Raw genomic sequence first — 23,407 nt, 5'->3', positions numbered from 1 at the left:
AAAAAAAAAACAATAAAAATTACAAAAATCTTTCCCTTAGTTAGTAAATGCAATAACTTTTGCGCAAACCAATCAAAATACGCTTATTGCGATTTTTTTTTTACCAAACATACGTAGCAGAAAACAAATTGGCCTAAAATGTTAAAAAAGTTAGATTTTTACATTTTTTTGGGGGAATTTTATATTAAAAAAATGTGAAAAATATTGTTATTTTTGCAAAATTGTCGCTATTTTTTTTGTTTATAGCACATGATCAAAAAATCGCACAGGTGATCAAATACCACCAAAAGAAAGCTCTGTTTGTGGGGAAAAAAAGGACGTCAAATTCATTTAGGTACAGTGCAATTGTCCGTTAAATTCACGCAGTGCCGAATCGCAAAATAGGGCCTGGTCAGGAAGGGGGTAAAATCTTCCGGGGCTTAAGTGGTGAAAGAGGAGTTTTTTTCCCGCCTGGGGAAAAAAAAATTAAAAGTCAGCAGCTACAAATACGGTAGCTGCTGATGTTTAATATATAGACACTTACCTGCCCAGGGAGTCCACAATGTCGGCACCCCAGCTGATTTTCGGATCGGCTGTCAGGTGCTGTCACTGCCATTCGTAATAAGGGAAACCAGCAGTGATGCCTTTTGGCTTCACAGCTGGCTCCCTACTGCGCATGCGCGAAGCGCACTGCGCTTTCTAATTGGCCCAGCGGTGGGGGAAGGAGGAGGGGGGCCAAACTTTCACATGCCGTGGCGCTGTTTCCCGGAAGCGGGGACAGGGTACCTGTCGAAAAAAAGGTATACGTTCCCCCCCTCCCCCCTGAAAGGTGCCAAATGTGGCACCGGAGGGGGGGAGGAAGCAGATCAGCAGAAGTTCCACTTTTAGGTGGAAATCCGCTTTAAGGCACAAAAGGGATCAATACAGATGTGCAATTGTCAGAAAAAGACAAAAAAGCAAAGAATTCGTAAAAAACACCATTCTGTACAGCGTATGGGGTGAAACTCACCCAAGGTACTACTGCAGAGGATAAACAATATTGAGTGACACCGATAGGGCGGAGTCTCATCAAAACACACAGTGATGTGAGCAAATGCATTTCCCCAACCCCTAACCCAAAGGGAGAGAAAGAAGGGGGGGGCAGTAGGGACAAACCATTTACCACTGACTGGGGAACATACAATGATCAGCTTTTATTTATTTAAATAAAACTTTTATCCCAAAAGGAGCAAGGCTGCAACTGCTTATAAAGTGATAGCTGGAGTTTGGCTTTAGTTTTCTAGTGTATCCAAATTGTCTAATACATCTAACACCTGACAATGCTGCTATCCAAAGGTGCCCCCTGTGCTCCTTTTCCAGAGTGGGGGGGGGGGGCACTCTAATACAGGGGGTTTGTTACTGGGCAGATCACCAGGTGAAAACAGAGAGAAAGAAAAGCCTAAAAAAGAAAACGAATGCAGCCACCACATCTAATGATTGGACCACGTATATGTACTGCGGGGCGGTAGCTCTTACAGGCGAAATCACATATGTCTACGTCTGTTGCATTTCCGGGTTTGCAACTTCCTCTGCGATTGGACACAGCGGGAGCCAATCAGCAGGTCTGGTGGACCCGATGTCTACCGCGACCCGCTGATTGTTCCCGACAGAGGCAAAACAAGACAGATTCTGTGTTAAGGGAAGTCTGTGATCCTGTGTTCCTGCTAAGCACCCCCCACACAGTTAGAAAGCACCCCCCAGGGACACAATTAACCCTTTGATCGTCCCTAATGTTAACCCCTTCCCTGCCAGTTTCATTAGTACAGTGATAGTGCATATGTGTTTTATAGCAAAAAGTAAAAAATATATATATTTTTTTCAAAATTGTCGGTCTTGCTACCCCCGTAGAGCAGAACTAGAGTGTAAGAGGAAGAAGCAATACCAGCCAATCAGTTCGTGTGCTGAAAAAAGACATGCTGATAGGAGGAGAAAACAGAATGATGAGAGATAAGCTCAACCTGGGTTCCGAGAAAGTGGGTTGAATGGTGCTGGTCATCAGACTGAGGCCATCTAGTGGCAAACAAAAAGTACTGCAGGGGAAATTTCTGGATTGAAGGTAAATATTGCAGCAAAAGCTGATGTTTTTGTTTTATCTTTTAACCACTTGCTGACCACCCCATAGCAGATTTTCTATGTAAATGATTCTGCACTTCCAGGTATTAGGTGCAAGTGTGTGCCGACGGCGGCTTGCTCCAGCTGTGATTTTACACAGCGGGAGCTGATTAGCGCGTCCCGCGGACCCGATGTCCACTGGCACCCACTGATCTTTCTGTATACAGGTAGAACGGCAGATTACCAGTCTATCAGTACAGAAGGCATGGATCCTGTGTTCCTGTAAAGCAGGAACACCAATCTATGCCTTCCACTAGTAAAAACCCTTTGATCGCCCCTGGTATTACCCCTTCCCTGCCAATGTCATTAGTACAGTGACAGTGCATATTTTTAGCACTGATCACTGTATTAGCGTCACTGGTTCCCAAAAAAGTTTTAAAAGTCTCAGTTAGTGTCTGATTTGTTCGCCGCAATCTTGCAGTCCAGCTATAAGTCCCTGATCGCCGCCATTACTATTCACTATTTATACTAAAGTAACACAGTGCTGTATCGCAAAAATTGGCCTGGTCAGGAAGGGGGGTAAATCTTACAGAGGTCAAGTGGTTAAAGGGCCATTCATTTTTACTTGAGTTCTGCTTTAAACAGTTAAGTAGAAGTTTTTTCTTTAACTCATGGTACGACCATGGAGAAAAATGTCATTAGGCTTTAAGTGGAATGTGATATGTACAATATATACACTTTTTTTTTCTTAACATGCACATGATGCATCAGCTCAATTAGTTGCTGGTGTTAGAAGAATGAACCTGTTTATGTGTTAGAAGATTACAAGATTGGGATTACACGCTTGTTACTTGTTTCGGGGAAGTGATGAAAGGCAGCTTTGAATGCAGAATCTTTCAATTGAGGTCATGCAGTCATGTCAATGAGCATAGGCCATGAGTGGCAGTCAGGGGCAGGAAGGAAAGCTGCCTGACAAACTTGTTTCCATAAAATCTTCGAGTTTTGTTTGAAATATATACTGCAAAAATAGTCCAACTTCCTGCGATGTTCTGTGCTATGTGCAGGCTGTATTTAGAGCCCAGCTTTTTTTTTTTTTTTTTTTAAGAACATTCTACCTGTAATTTATATTGCTCTGCCTTTTGATTTCCTTAATTCTTCCCTTTTCTGTGTCCCAGGCCCACCTTCTTCTGCAGTTCTCATTGATTGTAGTGGGTGATATGGATGCAAAAGTGCCCCTCTGCGCATTGATGCCAAATGATCTAGGTCTGTTCTCTGTCCTGCTGATGCTGTGTCCCGACATCGCATCATCACCCTTTTTTGAGATACTCAGAAAAAGGTAAAAGTTTAGGGGGTTCGCGTCTGCAAGTAGCCACCTCCTTCATAATTAGGAGCAGGACTCCCCAAAATGTGGACGGGACTGCCAGGGAAAGTGGGTATGATGTGAAAGGGACTACCCAAAGAGAGGATGTTACAAGTATAGGCCATGGGTTGCAGTGCCCTGGTCCTGAGATGAAGAGGTAAGTATTAGAGATCGACCGATTATCGGCAAAGCCAATATATCGGGGGCCGATATGCACTTTTCCCGATATATCGGAATTGGCCCCGAAGGTTACCGATATAGCCGATATTTCGGGAAAGTGCATGTACTGGAGTGATGACTGCAGCTAGAGGCATCACCCCGGTACCGGCTATGGGTCGGCTGTCTTGTAATGACAACCGATGCGGCTGAGAAGCCACTCGGCTATTATTATTTTTTATACAGGATTTATATAGCGCCAACAGTTTGCGCAGCGCTTTACAATGTGAGGGAAGACAATACAGTTACAATACAATCCAAAACAGGAGGAACTAGAGGGCCCTGCTTGTTAGAGCTTACAATCTAAAAGGGAGGTCATTACAAGGAGCAGGAGGGGACGTCCCCCTCTCCCACCGCCTTCCGCAGCTCGCCCAGGTCTTCCGTCCCACCGGGAGACCCGGGCAACCAGTCTGCACGGCCACCGAAGACCCAATCAAAGCCGCATTCGGCTCTGATTGGGTCTCCATGCATGAATGACATCACTTCCGGGTACTGTCTGGCACCAGATTAAATTAAATGACAGCATTCAAAACAGCCAAACTTGGCATTTTGAATGCTTAAGGGCAGAGGAGAGGTTTGGCGTCTTTTAGACCCCCAGATCCCTCCACAAGAGTACCTGTAGAGTAAAAAATGTTTTAAAAGTACAAAAATATTGGCCAATATCGGCCGATACCGATATGCATTGACCAAAATATCGGTATCGCCAACGAAGAACTGATATCGGTCAATCACTAGTAAGTATGCATGTGTACTGATCAAAATGGGTATAAATAGAAGTCTATGCTAAAAGAAGTGTGTAGGGTGCCATTGCAAACCTTCTATTGAAAATGCCAGCTGCCTACCTGTGATGCAAATTCTCTGGCTTCAGTACTTTGACCCGGAACAAGCATGTAGATCAGCAAAGCAAAGTCAGAACTTCTAGCCTTGTAAATACAAAACAAAGAAAGGGCGCACCAGCCTAGCGCATTATCCTCAGCGAGTTTATTAGATAAAAATTAAAATCAGCTACTCACAAACAATCGTGAAATTCAGGCACATCAATTCCATAAGACCGCCTCATAGCAGAGGACCAACATCTTTACTGGAAGCAGAGGGCTGACGCGTTTCGAGGCCGTGCCTCTTCCTCAGAGCCTGGAGACCATGGTCAAATCCATTGTTTAAATATGGTGTGGAAGACCAGGCCTCCACATGGCCCTTAGGGATGTGGGAGGAGATATCGCCCAAATGGGCGTGGCTACACAACTAATTGCCCAAAAACATTGCAGATTACAATTACAATTTACTAGCCCTATGTGACCATTCACTCCACTGGTGGGCTGACCAGTCCATAACAACTTCCCAACTCATCATAGACTCTTCTTCAAAAATCGTACATGCCAAGTAATGCATATAAGATAGTGTAGTAAGACAGACCTGTACATGACTCAGTCCATACTGTACAGCAGTGGTTCTCAAATCCGGTCCTCGGGACCCACTAACAGGCCAGATTTTAAGTATTACCTTGGGGGATGCAGACTAGAATACTGCAATCACTGAGAAGCAAATGAGATCACCTGTGATGTAATTTAGTTATCTTGCAAACCTGGCCTGTTGGTGGGTCCCGAGGACCGGATTTGAGAACCACTGCTGTACAGGACATCACGTCCTCCTCTTGCAGTGATGTAGGAACAATCCAGCGCATAGTAATAGTCAGACCATTGCCTATGTACATCCAAAAAACTATATATATATATATATATATATATATATATATATATATATATATATATGTGTGTATATACACACAATTTTTACAGGCGGGCCATATGTAAGGCTAATATGACAGACTGTGGACTGTTAGGGATAATCCAATGAACGTGAAAAAAGAAGCTGGTACTAGGCACATTACCTGGTGATCTAGTGGTGTCCAGTTTTGGGTTCCCTCCCCCCCCCCCCCGGCCCCAGAGGTGGTCTTTAGAAAACCTAGGGACCTTAGGAGTCAGATTGCCCCTAGCAGGGTTAGGAAGACTAAGGAGCGCGGTGGTATCACCTTGAGTAACCCGTGGTTCACCGTGTTTGATCAAAAGGGTAATTTTAGGTGTGGAGTGAGGAATTGTGGAACCTGTTCATACATGTGGCATAAAAAGAGTGAGGTCTTTGGGTTGGATGGCCGCAGTAGGAAAATTAAACAGTTTATCAATTGCGGCACCAATTATGTGGTCTACGGTATTGTCTGCCCGTGTAACCAACTCTATGTGGGCCGAACTATACGGCCCCTTAGAGTAAGGTTTGGAGAACACAAGTGCAGCATCCTGAACAGGAAAACGAAGGCAGGAACAAAAGACCGCAATAGTTATTCTATACCTCGCCACTTTGAGCAGCATCAACGAAGGGGATCCGACGGGCTTACGAGTCTTTGGCATCGAGCTAATAGCTAAGGAAAGAGGAGGACGTGATGTCCTGTACAGTATGGACTGAGTCATGTACAGGTCTGTCTTACTACACTATCTTATATGCATTACTTGGCATGTACGATTTTTGAAGAAGAGTCTATGATGAGTTGGGAAGTTGTTATGGACTGGTCAGCCCACCAGTGGACTGAATGGTCACATAGGGCTAGTAAATTGTAATCTGCAATGTTTTTGGGCAATTAGTTGTGTAGCCACGCCCATTTGGGCGATATCTCCTCCCACATCCCTAAGGGCCATGTGGAGGCCTGGTCTTCCACACCATATTTAAACAATGGATTTGACCATGGTCTCCAGGCTCTGAGGAAGAGGCACGGCCTCGAAACGCGTCAGCCCTCTGCTTCCAGTAAAGATGTTGGTCCTCTGCTATGAGGCGGTCTTATGGAATTGATGTGTCTGAATTTCACGATTGTTTGTGAGTAGCTGATTTTAATTAATAAGCATAGCGAACCCAGAAGAAAGACCCCCAGTCAGCCCTCTCAGCAGTGACAGCTCAGTGAGGGAGGGCTTCCCTCTAAGGTAAGTATTCCATAACGTGCATTTATCCAACGCATACTAGCACGTTATACAAGGTGTTTTTTCTTTTTTTTACAAGCCGCGGTTTACAACTGCTTTAAAAGGATTACAGTAAAGTCTTTTCAATTAGTTCTATGTATATTTTGTATTGATGCATGTACATAGGGGCGGCCATTTTTCCATTATTTTGTATGCAGGCTTTTCTTCCAACTTTGTAGTTCTATGCCATGGTTGTCCTTTACTGTTCCCTCTCACATAGACTTGACCTTAAAGTGGAATTCCAGCTTAACCCTGATTATTCTTAAACATATCCCCTCACCCCTCCTAACACCTATGCTGACTAACCTGTGTAAGAAAGATGAGTATATTTACCTATTTTCAGACTGCTCCAGTGTGGTCACATGATCCTGCTGCCCTGTGTCAGCCAGAGCTGCTGCAGGGGAGAAGAGGGAGCGCCGACAACTAACAAGCCATTGAAGCCTAAGGGTGATGTCACTACCCCAGACTTTTCCATCAGTTGTTGAGTGCTCTTTCCTCTCCCCTGCAGCTGTCACTGGCTCACACAGGGGATCACATAACCACGCTGGAGTGGCCTGAAAATTGGTAAATATACACATCTTTCTTACACAAGGTGGTGAAAAGAGGAAGGGGACATATTTAGGAGTTGTTAGGGTTAAACCTGGAATTTAAGACATTAACATGCACTGATTATATGTCAAGATGATATCTTTTCACATATATACGGTATATATATATATATATATATATATATATATATATATATAAAAACCTTGCTACATATATATCAAATTGAAAAGGCTATATATTCTGGATCAACCCCAAGGCAGTCTAGGCAAGGGCTTAAAGCCAGGTGAATGTTCCGGGCGCCCAGCTAGAACCATAATGCTCTTGTAGTAAACCAAGGAGAGTCCAGTTTTTCAAAGCTTGGCACCTGCTTGTTACGTTACAAGAGAAGATGTACATGTAGGCAGTTGGAGTCGAATGATGGGGTTATTCCAGTAAAGACAATGGTGTGGCTTCTCTGTGCCTACTTCAATTCTTATCAATGTCGATTCAAAGGATGAGGGAGCCAAAGTGTCCACCTTGCTTGCACAGGTTTACATTCTTGCCTAAAGTGGAAATGAACTCAAAAAATTAAGATTTGCTTTGTCATATGGACCATCTTGAAATGTTAAAGTGGTTGGAAAGCCTAAACATTTTTTACCTTAATGCATTCCTTGCATTAAGGTAAAAAATGTTTAGGTGTCAGCACCCCCCCTTTTTACTTACCTGATCCAGCATCGTGCATGTCTGCAGCTCTTCTCTCCCCTCACTTCCGGGTCTCGCTGGCTTTGCTGGGGCCCCGGGGGGCCATTGGCTCCCAGTGCTGTCAATCAAAGCCAGTGACAAGGGAGTTGGGGGCAGGGCCAAGTCCCGATTTCTGTGTCAATGGACAGCTGCTTCCCATGGGGGCACTGGAAAGAGAAGAGGGGCCAGGCGCGCTTGCGGGGGACCTGAAAAGAGGAGGTTCATGGCCCCTCTGTGCAATTACATTGCACAGAGCAGGTAAGTATAGACATGTTTGTTATAAAAAAAAAAATTACCTTTAAAATCCCTTTACCTTTGCAAAAGCAGTACCCTGAACCTTTCGTTCTTCAACACAAAAGCAGTACTCTTTTGTCTTCAATGTCTTCTGAAAAAAAAGCAGTGCATTTCCCATGCCTAGGGATGTTTCTTGAGCCCTAAAGCTGTGCATCTGCAGTGTGAGATCTAAGGCATCGCTCCCTCCGATGACCAGTACCCCCAGATGTGGAGTGAGATTTGGTATTGTCACTCCTGTATACTTGCTCATTGTTCTCCTTGCTGGAGAGAAAGCTGTACCGGAGGACTTCCCATACAAGAATATCCATGCTACATTTAGGCTTCATGTACACTTGGCAGTCATTTCTCATGGCCGCGGGAAACTGCAAAATGCAGCAAAATCACAGCAAGGTTTTGCCGCAGTTTTGCCACGTTTTTCCTGTCTAAACGTTCCTATCCTGAATGCTATTCTTCCGCGTTCAGGAGATAGGAGGTTGAACCTCACCTAACCGCAGCAGCTCCTAAACTCTGCTAAAATCCTATGTGTACATTGTCACATAGGGAGAGATTTACTAAAACTGGTGCATTCAGAATCTGGTACAGCTCTGCATGATAGCCAATCGGCTTCTAACTTTAGCTTGTGCAATTAAGCTTTGACAATAAAACCTGGAAACTGATTCATTTCTATGCAGAGCTGCACCAGGGAAATTGCATATAAAAGAGAGTATTAAAGAAGAAGTACAGTCAGAGCCAGTGTGACTGTACTTCTCCTGTGGCTCATAGGAGTGCAGTTCATTCTGCACTCCTGTGACCCGTTTTCAGCAGACAGTGGGCTGAAGTCCGCTGTCTGCTGATGTCACAGAGCTGGTCCAGGCTTGGGCAAGATCACGCCGTTGGGGTTCGGGATCCACCCACATGCCTGGACCGCCACCAGGCTCAACCTCTCAGCGAGCTGCTTAGAGCTTGAGCTGGCCGCTCCCACCCCCTCCCCACCCTAGTGCTCCAGTGATAGGGGGGGGGCAGAACAGAGAGCTGCTGGCTGACAGTCACCAGCTCTCTGCTTGGGGAGCTGTCAGAACCGAGCGTTCTGAAGTGTTAGATCGCTGGGTTCTCAGTGTTAGAGCCGACAGAGGATCATACAACAAAAAAACAGAAAGCGGCAGATCCAGAAATGAAGAAAAGTTTGTTGTTTATTGTAGAATCACAGGTTAAAAAACATGACACAGGATCCACACTGTTCGGCCGACGCGTTTCACACAAAGTGCTTGATCATTGCTAACAGCCGACAGAGGACACATGCAGCATCAAAGCTATGCTGTATCCACCAAGGGTAAGTATAAGGCTGGGTTCACACTAGTGCGAACTGTCAGGAGATTGTGACCGTCTCTCAATGGAGCCGGTTCACACAGCTTGGGGATGGCTGCAGAGCGGTTCGCAGAAGGGTTCTGTGGCGTCTTCTGGTCTGTTTCAGGTTTGAATTCAGCCAAAAATTTGGACCGAATTCGGACCTAAAACGGTAAACAGGGAAGCACCAGACCCCCTCCTGGAGCCGCTCTGCACACAATGTGAACCCAACATGAATGTGCAAAAACCCCATACTTTTCTAACAAACTATCATTCTTACATCTCCTGAAATTGGATGTCTTGAACAGTGTGGATAGGTTAGAAGTTCTGACATTTTTTTTTTTTACTGCCTTTGTCTATGTTTGAGAAATGTGAAAGTTGGTCTTTAAAATACAAATGGGAAGTATTAAAAGTTCTCAAAATGGCCAACTCCATGTTTGCATAACATTTATCATTCTGAAGTTCTAAAGAAGTAAGGGTTTTCTTTCTTTATAGTTGAACTTGATGGACGGGACTTTTGGTAAGCTGACTATCTACGTATGTGTTTCCGAGAGGTTCTAATACAACCTGCAAACACTACTGCTTTATTTATTTTTGTATTACGGTGGCTTTATTGCCTTGTGGTATCGTACGTGTCTACATAGTAACGGGTGTGTCTTGCCTGGAGCGTTAGTTGGGATCACACCCTTCCTCTGTATCACAGACATTTGTCCAAGTGTAACGTGCACAATTAATAAAGCTCTATAAACAACATGGAAGCCATTAATTAAGATAATTTACTAAGGTAGTGCCAAGAGTTGTGACTATATGCCAACAACAGTAACCCATAGCATTTAATTAGATTACAGTTAGCTAAGATTAGTAAAATGTAAATTGTGTTTGGCTACTATGGGTTACAGTATTTTATACTTTGATGTAAAAAAGAACTCGGTTGTAAATGGTTATCTTCATATAGAACGTGGTGAGGGAACTGTTGAAAGCTATCAGTATAATAGTGTTAGTTCTGTTTAGTTTCCTGGCTCTGGCAGATGTGATAACATACAAATTAGCAGCTCTTTGATTGCCAACATCCTGACAGATATGTGGTGATTACCGCCAAGCCCTTGTCCATGTGTCAGGAGGCTCAAGGTATCCTTCTAATAAGTTTTTAATATAACTTTTCATAGAAAAGAAGTACTGTATGTGATGAGTCCAAATCCAGGCATATTTTAATGGTGACCTAGCCAAAGGAAAAAATAATGGCTGCAATACTCTCCTCCTCTCCAGCAGTGGCTCCCCGCAGTAATTCAATTCTGCAACTAGAAGTGATGTTGAGGACATGCTAGGAAGTGTAAGGCTATCATGGATCTGGCTTCTTCGGAATTGTCACCACAGTGACCTGCACTCACCCCGGTATTAATAAAGAATGTGGTGCTGACCTCATAATTGCATCACGCCTCATCCTGTTGACTGTATATGTAACAGTACAGAGGTGGGCCTTAACGCTGTGCTGCAACATGTAGGCATACCCCTTTTGTGTTGGGAGTACGTTCTAACAGGCACGCCCAGCGCTGTGACCCCCACTGTTACCAACAGCTTGCAGTCACTTAGCTTCTGTCTAGAGATGGAAGGGTGGGCTCCCACTCACGTGATTACTGTGATAGGCAATCACACTGATGGTCAAGGAAGGTCATGTACCACCCTGCAAAATGATTATGGCACTTCAGCATTACAATCAGCTTGGAATGGGCAGGTATGGGGGGAGGGGTGGCTAAAGGGGTTAAGGACCACCAGGGAAGAGGCTAAGGGGACCCTGCATGTCACACAGTCACATACCAAACCTAAAGACATCTGGAAAGGGTATTGAATCATAAAATACACTAAGGGACTCCAGGGGGGCTGGCAATTCTGTGTTTTCTGGAAATGGGGCCTGAGACTGTTAGTGTATTAAACACAAAGACCAGATGTAGACCTCCATACCTCTCCCCAACCTGCAGCCCTTTGGCACTTATTGTGCGGGCCTCGCAGCCCTTTCAGACACGAATCTGTGCTTCCTGATTGCCCTGTTATAGTAGAGATTTCTAGCAGCCTCATGTAATATGTCTCCAGACTATGCCTTCCACTGACCATTTCTTGTATAATGTCTGCAGTCTCTGACCATCTCTTGCATCATGCTTGAAATCTCTCAATCTCTAAACATCCCTTGTATCATGTTCGTACTCTCTGACCATCTTGTATTATGTCTGCAGACTCTGACCATCACTTATATCATGGTCATAGTCTCTGACCAATTCTTGTATTATATCTGCAGTCTCTGACCACCCCCCTGTATCATGTTTGCAGACTCTGACCATCCCTTATATCATATTTGTAGTCTCTGACCATCCCTTATATCATATTTGTAGTCTCTGACCATCCCTTGTATCATATTTGTAGTGTCTGACCATCCCTTGTATCATATTTGTAGTCTCTGACCATCCCTTGTATCATATTTGTAGTCTCTGACCATCCCTTGTATCATTTTCGTAGTCTCTGACAGTAATTAGCGGACATATTTTTTAAAGGGAAATGTAATCTTTTAAAGGTATACTTATGAAAAAAATCTTATTAATGTCCATAATATTACAGACCATGTTTCATGTATTGTATACAATTATATGTGTACATGGGGCAGACAATTTACTGCTGACTGCAAACTTGATTGACTGCCTGCCGTAATGATTGGTAGACAGGAACCATGTGATCTAGGTTGCCTGGGCTGAGAGCTGGTGATTGGGTTTTTGTTAATTCATGATAAGAAAGTAGTTTTTTTTTTTATTAATATTGACACTAATAATCAGATTTGGTAATACTGACATGTGCCCTAAGGATTCATTTAAATTTGATCTTTAAGGCCCACTTTTATTTGTTCCAACACATCTAAATGTCCCAAAAATGGAACACATCACAAAATGTTTGCTGCAACACACTATGATGTGTTGCCGTGCATTGCAATGCATGTGTGTTGCTTTAATGTAGTGGTCTCTAAACTGCAGCCCTGGGGCCGAATGCGGCCCTTTGCCTGCCTTTGCCTGCCTTTATCTGCCTTTGGGACACTACTCCTCCCACTGATACAAGACACTATTCTACCAACTGACACCAGCAATGAAGCACAATGTCTCCCACTGACACCAATGATGGGGCACTATTCCTCCCAATGATGGGGCACTATTTCTCCCAATGATACCAATGATGGGGCACTATTCCTCCCAATGATACCAATGATGGGTCACTATTCCTCCCAACGATACCAATGATGGGGCACTATTCCTCTCAATGATACCAATGATGGGGCACTATTTCTCCCTATGAAACTAATGATGTGGCACTATTTCTCCCTATGATACTAATGATGTGGCACTATTTTTCCCAATGGTACCAATGATGGGGCACATCTTTATGCACCTAATAGCAAATGTGGCAATGTTTACTCCCTCTGATGCCAGGAAAATTCCCACTACCACTGGCCATAGACCGGCCCCCTGAAGTCTGAAGGACAATAAACTGGGTCTTTGTTTAGAAGGTTTGGAGACCCATGCCTTAGTGTTTATTTGCGATATTCAAAATGAATAGCATCGCAGTGTGTCATTGGGTGTAACTGTGTGTTGCTGTACCACGCTATTTAAAGCGGTGTTCCAGCCTCCCCCTCCAAAAATAAAAGTCAGCAGCTACACATACAGTAGCTGCTGACTTTTAATATTAGGACACTTACCTGTCCTGGAGTCCAGCGTTGTCAGCACCGCAGCCGATGTTTCCATCGGCTGTCGAGTGCTGCCACCACCATTGCCGGTAAGGGAACCCTGCAGTGAAGCCTTCCAGTTTCATGGGCGGGTCCCTGCTGCGCATGCGTGAAGTGTACTGCGCATTTGGATTGGTTTGGCGGCGGGGGGAAGGAGAAGGGGGCCAAACTTCCGAGGGACAGCGCCGCGGCGCCATCTCCCGGGAAGTGGGGAAGGGTACCTGTCTAAAACAGGTACCCGTTCCCCCCTCTCCACTAAAAGGTGCCAAATGTGGCACTGGAGGGGGGGAGTAAGCAAATGAGCAGAAGTTCCACTTTTGGGTGGAATTGCTTTAATCCGTGCGTTCCCACACCAGCCTCTAATGATGATCCTTTATAAATAGAGGACATGTTTAAAGTATGTACAGTAGATGACAAAATCATCATTATTAAGAAATATATATTTTTTCCCTTTTTACAGGGAAACTTTTTAATCCTTAACGCTCTTATATAAATCTCTACCCAGTCGCAGGAATTACGCTGTTAAAAATGTATTGTATGCTGCCACCTGCCGTTCTCTTCACACAAGTGCGCTGTCATCACCCCATGCCCAGCTGCTCCTGGGCCATTTCGTGCCTCACATGCACGCACTCATCATGAGCGGGGCTGCCTTTGGTGTGCAGCTGCTGGATTAAGAAAGCTTTCAGTGTTGTAAACCAGGCCTCCCTCTTTTCTAAGAAATGTTTATATATGGAAATAGCAGTGCAGGGTTCAGCGAGTCTTGTTCTTTGTTAGTAACTTTTTTGACGTTACTTTACTCAGGTGTAAAATGATCCATGATAGCGGTGGAACTGTCATCGGTTTGGTCGAAAAAGCAGACAATTTCTCAACGAGATAAGGATTGGAAAAAAAATATAAGGCCCCTATTGTGCTCAATCTGTAGCCCTTTAGCACTTATTGTGTGGTCCTTTGGGCCCCTGAACATACACTATATTACCAAAAGTATTGTAGAGAAAGCCTGGCTCGCAGTCTGTGCTCTAAGTCAGGACTCTGTGCAGGCCAGTCAAGTTCCTCCACCCCAAACTCGCTCATCCATGTCTTTATGGACCTTGCTTTGTGCGCAGTCATGTTGGAACAGGAAGGGGCCATCCCCAAACTGTTCCCACAAAGTTGGGAGCATGAAATTGTCCAAAATGTCTTGGTATTCTGACGCCTTAAGAGTTCCCTTCAATAGAACTAAGGGGCCAAGCCCAACCCCTGAAAAACAAACCCACACCATAATCCCCCCTCCACCAAATGATTTGGCCAAGTGCACAAAGCAAGATCCATAAAGACATGGATGAGTGGGGTGGAGGAACTTGACTGGACTGAACAGAGTCCAGACATCAACCCGATAGAATACCTTCTCTCCAACATCAGTGCCTGACCTCACGAATGGGCTTCTGGAATGGGCAAACATTCCCATAGACACACTCCTAAACCTTGTGGACAGCCTTCCCAGAGGAGTTGAAGCTGTTATAGCTGCAAAGGGTGGGCAAACTCAATATTGAACCCTACAGAGTAAGACTGAGGTACCATTAAAGTTCATGTGCGTGTAAAGGCAGGCATTCCAATACTTTTAGTAATATAGTGAATTATCCCTCTTTTGGTGTTTACTGAAGCCAGTAAAGGAAAAATAATCTTTAGACAGGCTTCTGGTAGCTAAACGGTTTGGTTTATTTCTTGCACACTATCCTAAATGAGAAGAGCAGCCAGAGCTAGTTTCCATGTCGGCTGATGTCACAGAGCTGGTCCAGGCTCTGGGAAGACTGTGACAATAAAGTCGGGATCCACCAACATGCCTGGACCAGAACCCGGCTTAGCATCTCAGCAAGCTGCTGAGAGCCTAAGCTGGCCGCTCCCACCCCCTCCACAACCCATTGCTCCAGTGGGGGGAGGGGGCAGAGCAGAGATGGGTGACTGATAGTCACCAGCTCTCTGCCCATGGAGCTCAGAGAACCGAGCGATCAGTGGTGTTTGATCGCTTGGTTCTCAGCCTTAGGGCTGGCGAGGGACAGATGCAGCATCAGACCGACACTGCATCCACCTAGGTAAGTATGATTTAAAGAAAAAGCCAAACTTCTCTATTTATGTTTTCTGTACAGTCTACTTTTCTTTTTTTTTCCCCACAATTTACAATGAATGCCATTTTTTCTGCACTTGATTAATGTCAGTCACTGCAAGTGCACGCAGAAAACAATTGTTTTCTATGTGCCTGTTCACACTATAATGCTGCCTTGAATTGGGTTGCAGTATGTTGCGAACAAAAGCTGACATGCTTAATTTTACTGCAACACTTAGAAGCTCACCCACTGTGGTGCATAGAAATGAATGAAATGACATATAAATAAAGTTAAAAAAAATAAATAAATAAACAGTGCCTCATCACTGGCACACAACAGTGATGGCAGTGCCCCACCACCAGCACATAACAGTGACCTGCTTGCTGTATAAGCTGGTAATTTTTAGCACATGACAATATTGACAAGGTTAACTAGGCCCTTTTTTTTTTTTCTATTTTTTTATAATGGGTCTTGCTGGGAGAAACATCAAATGTGGCATGAGTAATTTTTAGGGGGTTGTAAGTGCACAAATTTTTAAGCATTAATTTATATATATATATATATATATATATATATATATACTTTAGAAACATAGGAAAGTCCTCACTTAGACTGATGTCACTGTCCCCGTGGGAAGAATTCCTGTTTATTCCTGTTTCAGAAACACTTGTAAAATTGTAAATGTCCCTCCACTTCCTATTCATAATGGTCTCCATTGACAAATGTTCACCAGGACAAACAAAGGGGTAAATCTCCGCGGTAGGGATGCAGGCAGCAATAATCCATTAATTATGGATTGCAAAATCAGAATTCTGAGTTTCAAAGTCAGCATTCTGAGATTAAAAGTCAGCATTCTGAGAATAAAAGTCAGCATTCTGAGAATAAAAGTCAGCATTCTGAGATTAAAAGTCAGCATTCTGAGAATAAAAGTCAGCATTCTGAGAATAAAAGTCAGCATTCTGAGATTAAAAGTCAGCATTCTGAGAATAAAAGTCAGCATTCTGAGAACAAAAGTCAGCATTCTGAGATTGAGCCTGGGTTCACACTTGCGTGGTGCAGGACACCGCCTGTGAGTCACACAGGAATTGCACCGCATTCCTGTGCAAATCATATGCGCTGTCTGTGTGGTGCGATTTGAGCCATTCATTTTGCATGGTTCAAATCGCACTGCATCCACCCAAAAATGGTGAAGGACACCCTTTTTCAGATTGAATGGGTATTCGCACCCATACGATCCAATTCTGGCAAGCGCACTGCGTTTTTGGAGCTGTTTCGGGGTGTCATTAATTTACCTTTGACACTCGATGCGGATCACATAAACGCCGTTCGATTTCGGTGCGGTGCGGGAACATCCCAGGATTTGCTGCGCTTCCTGCAGTGTGAACCTGGGCTACAAGTCAGTTTCAAAGTCAGCATTCTGAGTTTCAATTCAAAGTTAGAATTCTGAGATTAAAAATCTGAATTTTTAATTTCAGAATTCTGACTTTGAAACTTAGAATTTTGACTTTTAATCCCATAGTTCTAACTTTAAAACACAGGATTCTGATTTTTAATCCCAGAATTTTGATTTTAAAACTCAGAATTTATTTAACGTGTATCTAAAGCCAAAGTGTTTTAAATTCTGGACGGAGCTTCGCCCTACCTACCAAAAACTAAATTTCCTCTCTCTAATTATTGCATTGTGTATGTAATTAAAAAAAAAAAAAAAAAAAACGACTAGTCTATAGAGTCTTCCTAGCAGCCGAAGTTCACCTTGTGCCACTCTTCATCCTGCTGCCATTTTTAGTAACACTTTAAAACGCGAAGCAACTCACAAATGCCCCCACACAAATGGACGTTTTTACTGATCTGCTCATAATGATCAGATGAAAAAATACTTGCACATAGAAAGCCTTCCCGATCAGAGAGTATATTTATGTACAAGCTCCAGCTAACAAATGCATGCTGCAATCGATTGCACAGATTGATCTAGTCTGCACTGTATTTTTTTGAGGATGGGAAAGGCGCCAAATGTACAAATAAAATGTTCTTTATTGGGTTAGTGGTTATTATATTGAGAATAATTTATTACCAGTGAAGCTTTAATCAATGTTCCTAGAAAGAACCACTGTCTTTATCTTATGTCGCACGGAAGTTTCTTTTTTTTAAGATTTGCTATCTATGGACTGAACATTCTTATATTGACTTTGTAATGTGAAGATTAACTCCAACCAAAAAATTATTTCAGATTTGGCTGGGCAGCATAGGTCACGACTTAAAGCCCGTCTGAGGCTCATTACCCCCCCTCCCCCCCACTTTTGAAGCACACCAGAACACGTCTTGACATACTAGACTAAGTCCGTTTCATGCTTTAGTGGTGGGTGGATTCTGAATGCTACAAAGATCAGTGTCTTGTAAAGACATAGCACCACTTTCAGCGTTCCTATGAGGTGGGATAAATGACTCTGGGCTTCATTCGACCCAGAAGAAGATAACTGAATGGATGAGTCTGTAGGTAGGGGATGAGGGCAGGGCCAGAGAGGAGGTGAGTCCAGCAGCTGTAGCTCCTTTTATTATACATACACTATACAGTAAATCCCCCTCCATTGCGGGGGTTACGTTCCGGACCCAGCCGCGAAAAGTGAAAATCCGCAAAATAGAAAAACCCTATTAAAATGCATTGTAGGCATGTTTTTTTTACTGTCACTGTACTGACATAGCAAGAGCTATGGAAAACACAAAAATATTTCATTTCTAATGATTTATATAGTAAAATAACATTACAAAAAAAAACGCGAATTACCGGGACCGCAAAAACTGAACCGCGATGGAGCGGGGGTTTACTGTATTGTCAAAGTATTGAAATGTCTGCCTGTACACGCACATGAACTTTAATGGCATCCCAGTCTTAGTCCGTAGGGTTCATTATCGAGCTAGCCCACCCTTTGTAGATATAACAGCTTTAACTCTTCTGGGAAGGCTGTCCACAAGGTTTAGGAGTGTGTCTATGGGAATGTTCGACCATTCTTCCAGAAGCCTAATTGTGAAGTCAGGCACTGATGTTGGACGAGGAGGCCTGGCTCGCAGTCCCTACTCTAAGTCATCCTAAAGGTGTTCTGTCAGGTTGAGGCCAGGACTCTATGCAGGCCAGTCAAGTTCTTCCACCCCAAACTCGCTCATCCATGTCTTTTATGGACCTTGCTTTGTGCACTGGTCCAAATCATTTGATGGAGGGGGGATTATGTTGTTCAGTTATTTTTCAGTGGTTGGGCTTGGCCCCTTAGTTCCTGTGAAGGGAACTCTTAAGGCATCAGCATACCAAGACAAATACCATTTTCCCCTAAAGCAGTGGTCTCCAAACTGCAGCCTGGGGTACGGATGTGGCCCTTTGCTTGCCTTTATCTGGCCCTTGGCACACTATTCCACCAACTGGGACCAGAGAAGGAGCACCATTCCAACTACTGACACCATGAATGGGGCACTATTCTTCTCATTGATAGCAACAATTGGCCACTTTTCCTCCCATTAAAACCAATGATGTGCCGGGTCTTTTTCTACTCCCATTGGCCACAGCCTGAAGGACTGTAAACTGGCCCTTTGCTTAGTAAGTTTGGAGACACCTGCCCTAGAGGAACCCTTGAAACAATTGCCATGTATCAAGGAACCCCTGCTAAAATTGGTCTATTGGGGGTCATTTAACAATGCCCCTTACATTGGTGGTTAGTGGAGAGAATGACTCCTTGCAGTGTTTGGTAGAATGCCACCCTTACAGACAGCGTTAAAGCTTATTGGTGTGATTCTACTGGCTCTGCCAAAAGGTGATGGACCTGTGTCTATGAAAGCACCATCAGATGGGAGGTCACTTGGCCACAGCTCAACAAACCCCTAGCAACTTCTGGAGAAACCCCAGGATTCCATTGAACTCTGGTTAAGAAAGGCTTCTATAGAGTGTCACTTGAGTGATAGCTCTGAGTCGACTGGGACTGCTGAAATCACATTTAAGATGGTGGCACCCAGCAGATGTCTCAGGGCTTTCCGATGTCTACATGAGTAAAATCATGTGTGAAAACATTCATGCATAGACCTCATAATCTTATAAGAAGATTTTTGTTGAAATTAATGGTTTTGCAAGAAAATCTCTTTAAAGTGACACAATAATCCTCAATTACTTCTATAACTGTTATACATTGGTCTGAGCCAAAAGAATGGCTGGCGTATTTGTGAGGATCACAAGAAATGTCCTTCAGTGTGTAGCACCCTCTTAGATAGGTGCTAGGTAGGGAGTGTAGTTTGCTCTGCCTGCTTATCAGGAGAGTTACCAGGTAAAACCTAGTTGCTCTGTCTGCTTATCAGGGGAGCAGGATTTCTAGTCAGGCCTGTTGCATGTGTCCATGTGTGATTCATCTGATCTGAGGGAGTGTCCCCACTGTGTCCAATAGGGGAGCCTGTTGGACAGTGGAGGAAACCCAGCCAGTGACACACAGGCTTTGTAACTGTCCGAGTGGGTTGGCACAGACAGTGGTGCATCCTGGGATATGTTATAAAAGCCAAGGGCACATGCGGCAGGGCGTCTTTGGGCAGGAAGCCAGGTCCCAGGAAGAGGGTGATGGCTGTCTCTCCTCCTGTTTGCTGTGGATGGTGGTCACAGGTGGTCGGCCTTATGGACCAGGAGTGTGGTGCTGAATCCGGAGGGCCAGCAAAGCTGACTGGTGGAGTAGACAGCAGAGCAACTCTGAAAAAACAGTGTCCTTGAGTACAGGGAAGCTTGCCAAGGCATCTGCCCAGGAAGAGGACCACTCCAGTAGATAGAGTCAGTGGACAGGTGTCAGCACACACAGGCAGTGAAAGTAAAGGGGGTGCAGAGTTAGAACCCTAAAGAGAATGATTTAAAACAGGAACTTTCTAAACTATCTTCACTTCAGTGGCAAGGTGAAGCAGTGGCCTTGCCGCACACTACAGCTAGTTGTCCTCAAGATTATGCATAGTTCATAGTTGGAGTATCCCACTCATCCCTTCTCCTATCCCAGTTCTAAATAATAAAACCCCCCAAAAAAACAACACCCCTTGGATTGATTATTGACTGAACCAAGGACTTTCAATGCTTTTTGTCTGCTATCAGTTTCTAAGGGTAACCCAGGGGAATCCAGAAAGTGTATTTCTCAGCAGTCCCATAGGGGGCAGTGCTACAAGTGTAATTTTTATCCTGACACCAGAATAGGCAACCTACCAGCATTTTATCACATATTGAGAAGTAGATCTTGTAGAACTTTGAGAAGCATGCAGTGTGTATATAGGTAGTCACCACCTGAAATGTTATTTTTATTTTAGTTTTAGGGGAGAATATTACATTATGTTAAGTTTTTTTTTATTTTTACATTAGGTCCGAAAAATAACCGTTAGTGGAACAGACAGTGAGGAGTATTCCTACCATTGACAGCTGTCACTGGCACATACAGTGGGAGTTAACCCCGCCATTACCAGTTGTCGCTGGCACAGACAGAAGGTAGTCCAACTATTGACAGTTGTCACTGGCACAGACAGAAAGGTAATCCCACTATAGACAGTTGTCGCTGGCACAGAGGAGAAATCCCACCACTGTCTGTTGTCACTGGCATAGACAGAGGGCTAATTCCACCATTGACAGTTATAGCTGGCACAAAGAGTAAGAGGTAAACTTGTCGCTGGCACAGACAGAAGGTAGTCCCACTATTGACAGTTGTCACTGGCACAGACACAAAGGTAATCCCACTTTAGACAGTTGTCGCTGGCACAGAGGAGAAATCCCACCATTGAATGTTGCCACTGGCACAGACAGAGGGGTAATCCTACTATTGAAAGTTTTCACTGTTGTGGTAATTCACCATTGGCAGTCGTCTCTGCAAAAGAAGATAAATGGAGATCTCACAGTATGGACCCTGACTGTCAAATGTAGAATTTCCTGTCCATTCTTGAGGTGTCACAAGGACAGGATGGAAGGGAAATGTGAACAATAAAAAGATGACAGAGGATCAATCCTTTCCCAACTCTATACAAACAAGAAGACCCTTGGAGATCCTCTTATTACAAAGAAATAACACAGGCCCTCTAGGAATGTTGCAACCTAACAGTTCCCTGAGTTGGGGAAATAGACAGTACAATGAGCAAATGTTTCCAAAATATAAAAACTAACTTCAAAATGTTATGAGAAAGCAACAAATGTGAATCGTGTGACGCATGCAGCTCTCACCACCCCTTATATCTTGGTTCAGATGTCATATTATCACTATGTACTGTAATTGATAGTCCTTCCATTTGTCTGCAATGCTTTGCTCACTAATGAATTGTGATTGTTTCTTGCAGGCCTGAAGACTTTCCTGATCTCAGGACGGAGGCCGCGTGTCCCAAGCTGCAGCTGTTCCCAGACTTTGCTTCCATTACAGGAGGGATCAGACCCTGGCAGTGGCTCACAGACTCCGCACGGTGGCGGGACCCTCCTCTCAGACAGTGCCAGTGACTCTCTTCTTCATTGCACGCACATGGAAAGACTTAAGGTAAATGACACTACACTGACGCGTGTAATTCCCATTCAGGAACAAAGCCTGGATCTTGCATATTGAGCTTTAAAGAAAAGAAAAACTAAAAAAAAAAGGAAGCCTGTAATATGTGCCTCTGTTCCTACAAACAACCTGATCTGACTATGACTGTTTCCGTTATGTGTCTAAAGGCCCGTACACACGATAAGAAAATCTGTAGGAAAAATTCGTCCGACGACCGATTTGCCGATTTTCGGTGCTTTCGACAGCCAACTCCGACTTTTTGGCTGCAAAAATCCTGATATGCAGGCTATATAATTTTTGTCGTCCATCAAAACAACGTCCGATTTTCGTCTCATTAGTACAGATTTCGACGGAAAAAAATCTTAAGAGCAAGACTAGGCATGCTCAGAGACAACAGAACACATACAAAGCAATCCAACACATGACATCACTTCTGAAGTAGAATTCTGTCGTACGGGAAAATTCGTATGAAAATGACCTCTTCACTTTCCACATCAGACCAGCATGCCACAAAAAACGGACGACAGATCGTTTGATAATCTGATCGTGTGTATGGGGCTTAAGGCTCTGATCTCACCATGCAGACACACGTTACATGTAGGGCGGCCCATCAATGGACTGCTATATACACGAGAAATGTGAAAAAGAAGTCCCTGACCCTTTTTTCTAAATTTTACTGCACCAAAATGCATGGTGCTGCAGCACCATGCACTTTGGTGCACATGTTGGCGGATGCGCATCTGCTAAAGAACAGCTCATTGCTGCGTGTGTGTCGGAAAAGCGCATAATTTTTGTCACATTTGCGACACACGCGCAAATGTGAACGTAGGCTAAGGCTCCGTCCGCACCATGTAGGTGTGGCAGAGAATGCTCTTGCATTTTCGCGTGTCCCCATGCTTCGTGTGTAGGGCAGCCTATTCATTTTAGTGGGCTGCCCTATGCGCAAAAGACATGCAAAAGAAGTCCCTGATAGTGTTGAGCGAACACGGACTGTATTATTCGTGTTCGTACCGAATAATTGGATTTTTTTTACCCGAACACGGACACGGACACTTTACTGTATGTTCGGGTAAAAATCCGTGTTCGGTCGTTTTATTTCCGGGTTTTGCATGCTTTGGCGCTCTTTTCATGGCGGGCTTTCAACAGCCAATCAACAATCGTTTAACTGGTGTGCCTTAAGCCATCCCAGCCATGCCTGCAAATGTCTTAGTAGCTGTGATTGGCCGTCTGAAGCATGTGACCAAGTCTTTATAAGTTTGAGGCAGCCGCCGCAGCAGCGTCATTCTGCTGCTTAGCTAAGGGACAGAGCACACATCAATGTGCTGGCTGCTGATTAGGGAAAGATAGGCAGGAAAAAACCATTTGTGTCCGGATAGAATTGAGGGACAGGTCGGAGTGTTTAGGCAGGGCGAGTTGTAGGCATTTTAGGGATAGAGTCTGCTGAATTATAGGGTCAGTGTCTTCTACAAACTACAATCGATATTGCTGTGTGGGGGGTGGGGTGAATCTGCACTCAATCC

The 23,407-nt window shown here is 44.1% G+C and overlaps 1 protein-coding gene across 1 annotated transcript in view; it reads left to right on the top strand.

The window, feature by feature from the left end:
- The window catches only part of ADCY9 (adenylate cyclase 9), a 211,588-nt gene that overhangs the window by 132,534 nt on the left and 55,647 nt on the right, over window positions 1-23,407 (top strand). The window contains exon 2 of the mRNA XM_082260632.1: window positions 21,691-21,881. Within this exon, the coding sequence (XP_082116758.1) occupies window positions 21,691-21,881 (191 nt within the window). The remainder of the gene's footprint in view (window positions 1-21,690; window positions 21,882-23,407) is intronic.

The sequence above is a fragment of the Pelophylax lessonae genome (assembly GCF_965119305.1).
Source record: "Pelophylax lessonae genome assembly, chromosome: 6".
NCBI lineage: Eukaryota > Metazoa > Chordata > Amphibia > Anura > Ranidae > Pelophylax > Pelophylax lessonae.
The sequence above is the reverse complement of the archived record's forward strand: the minus strand, read 5'-3'. Positions and strand labels throughout refer to the sequence as shown.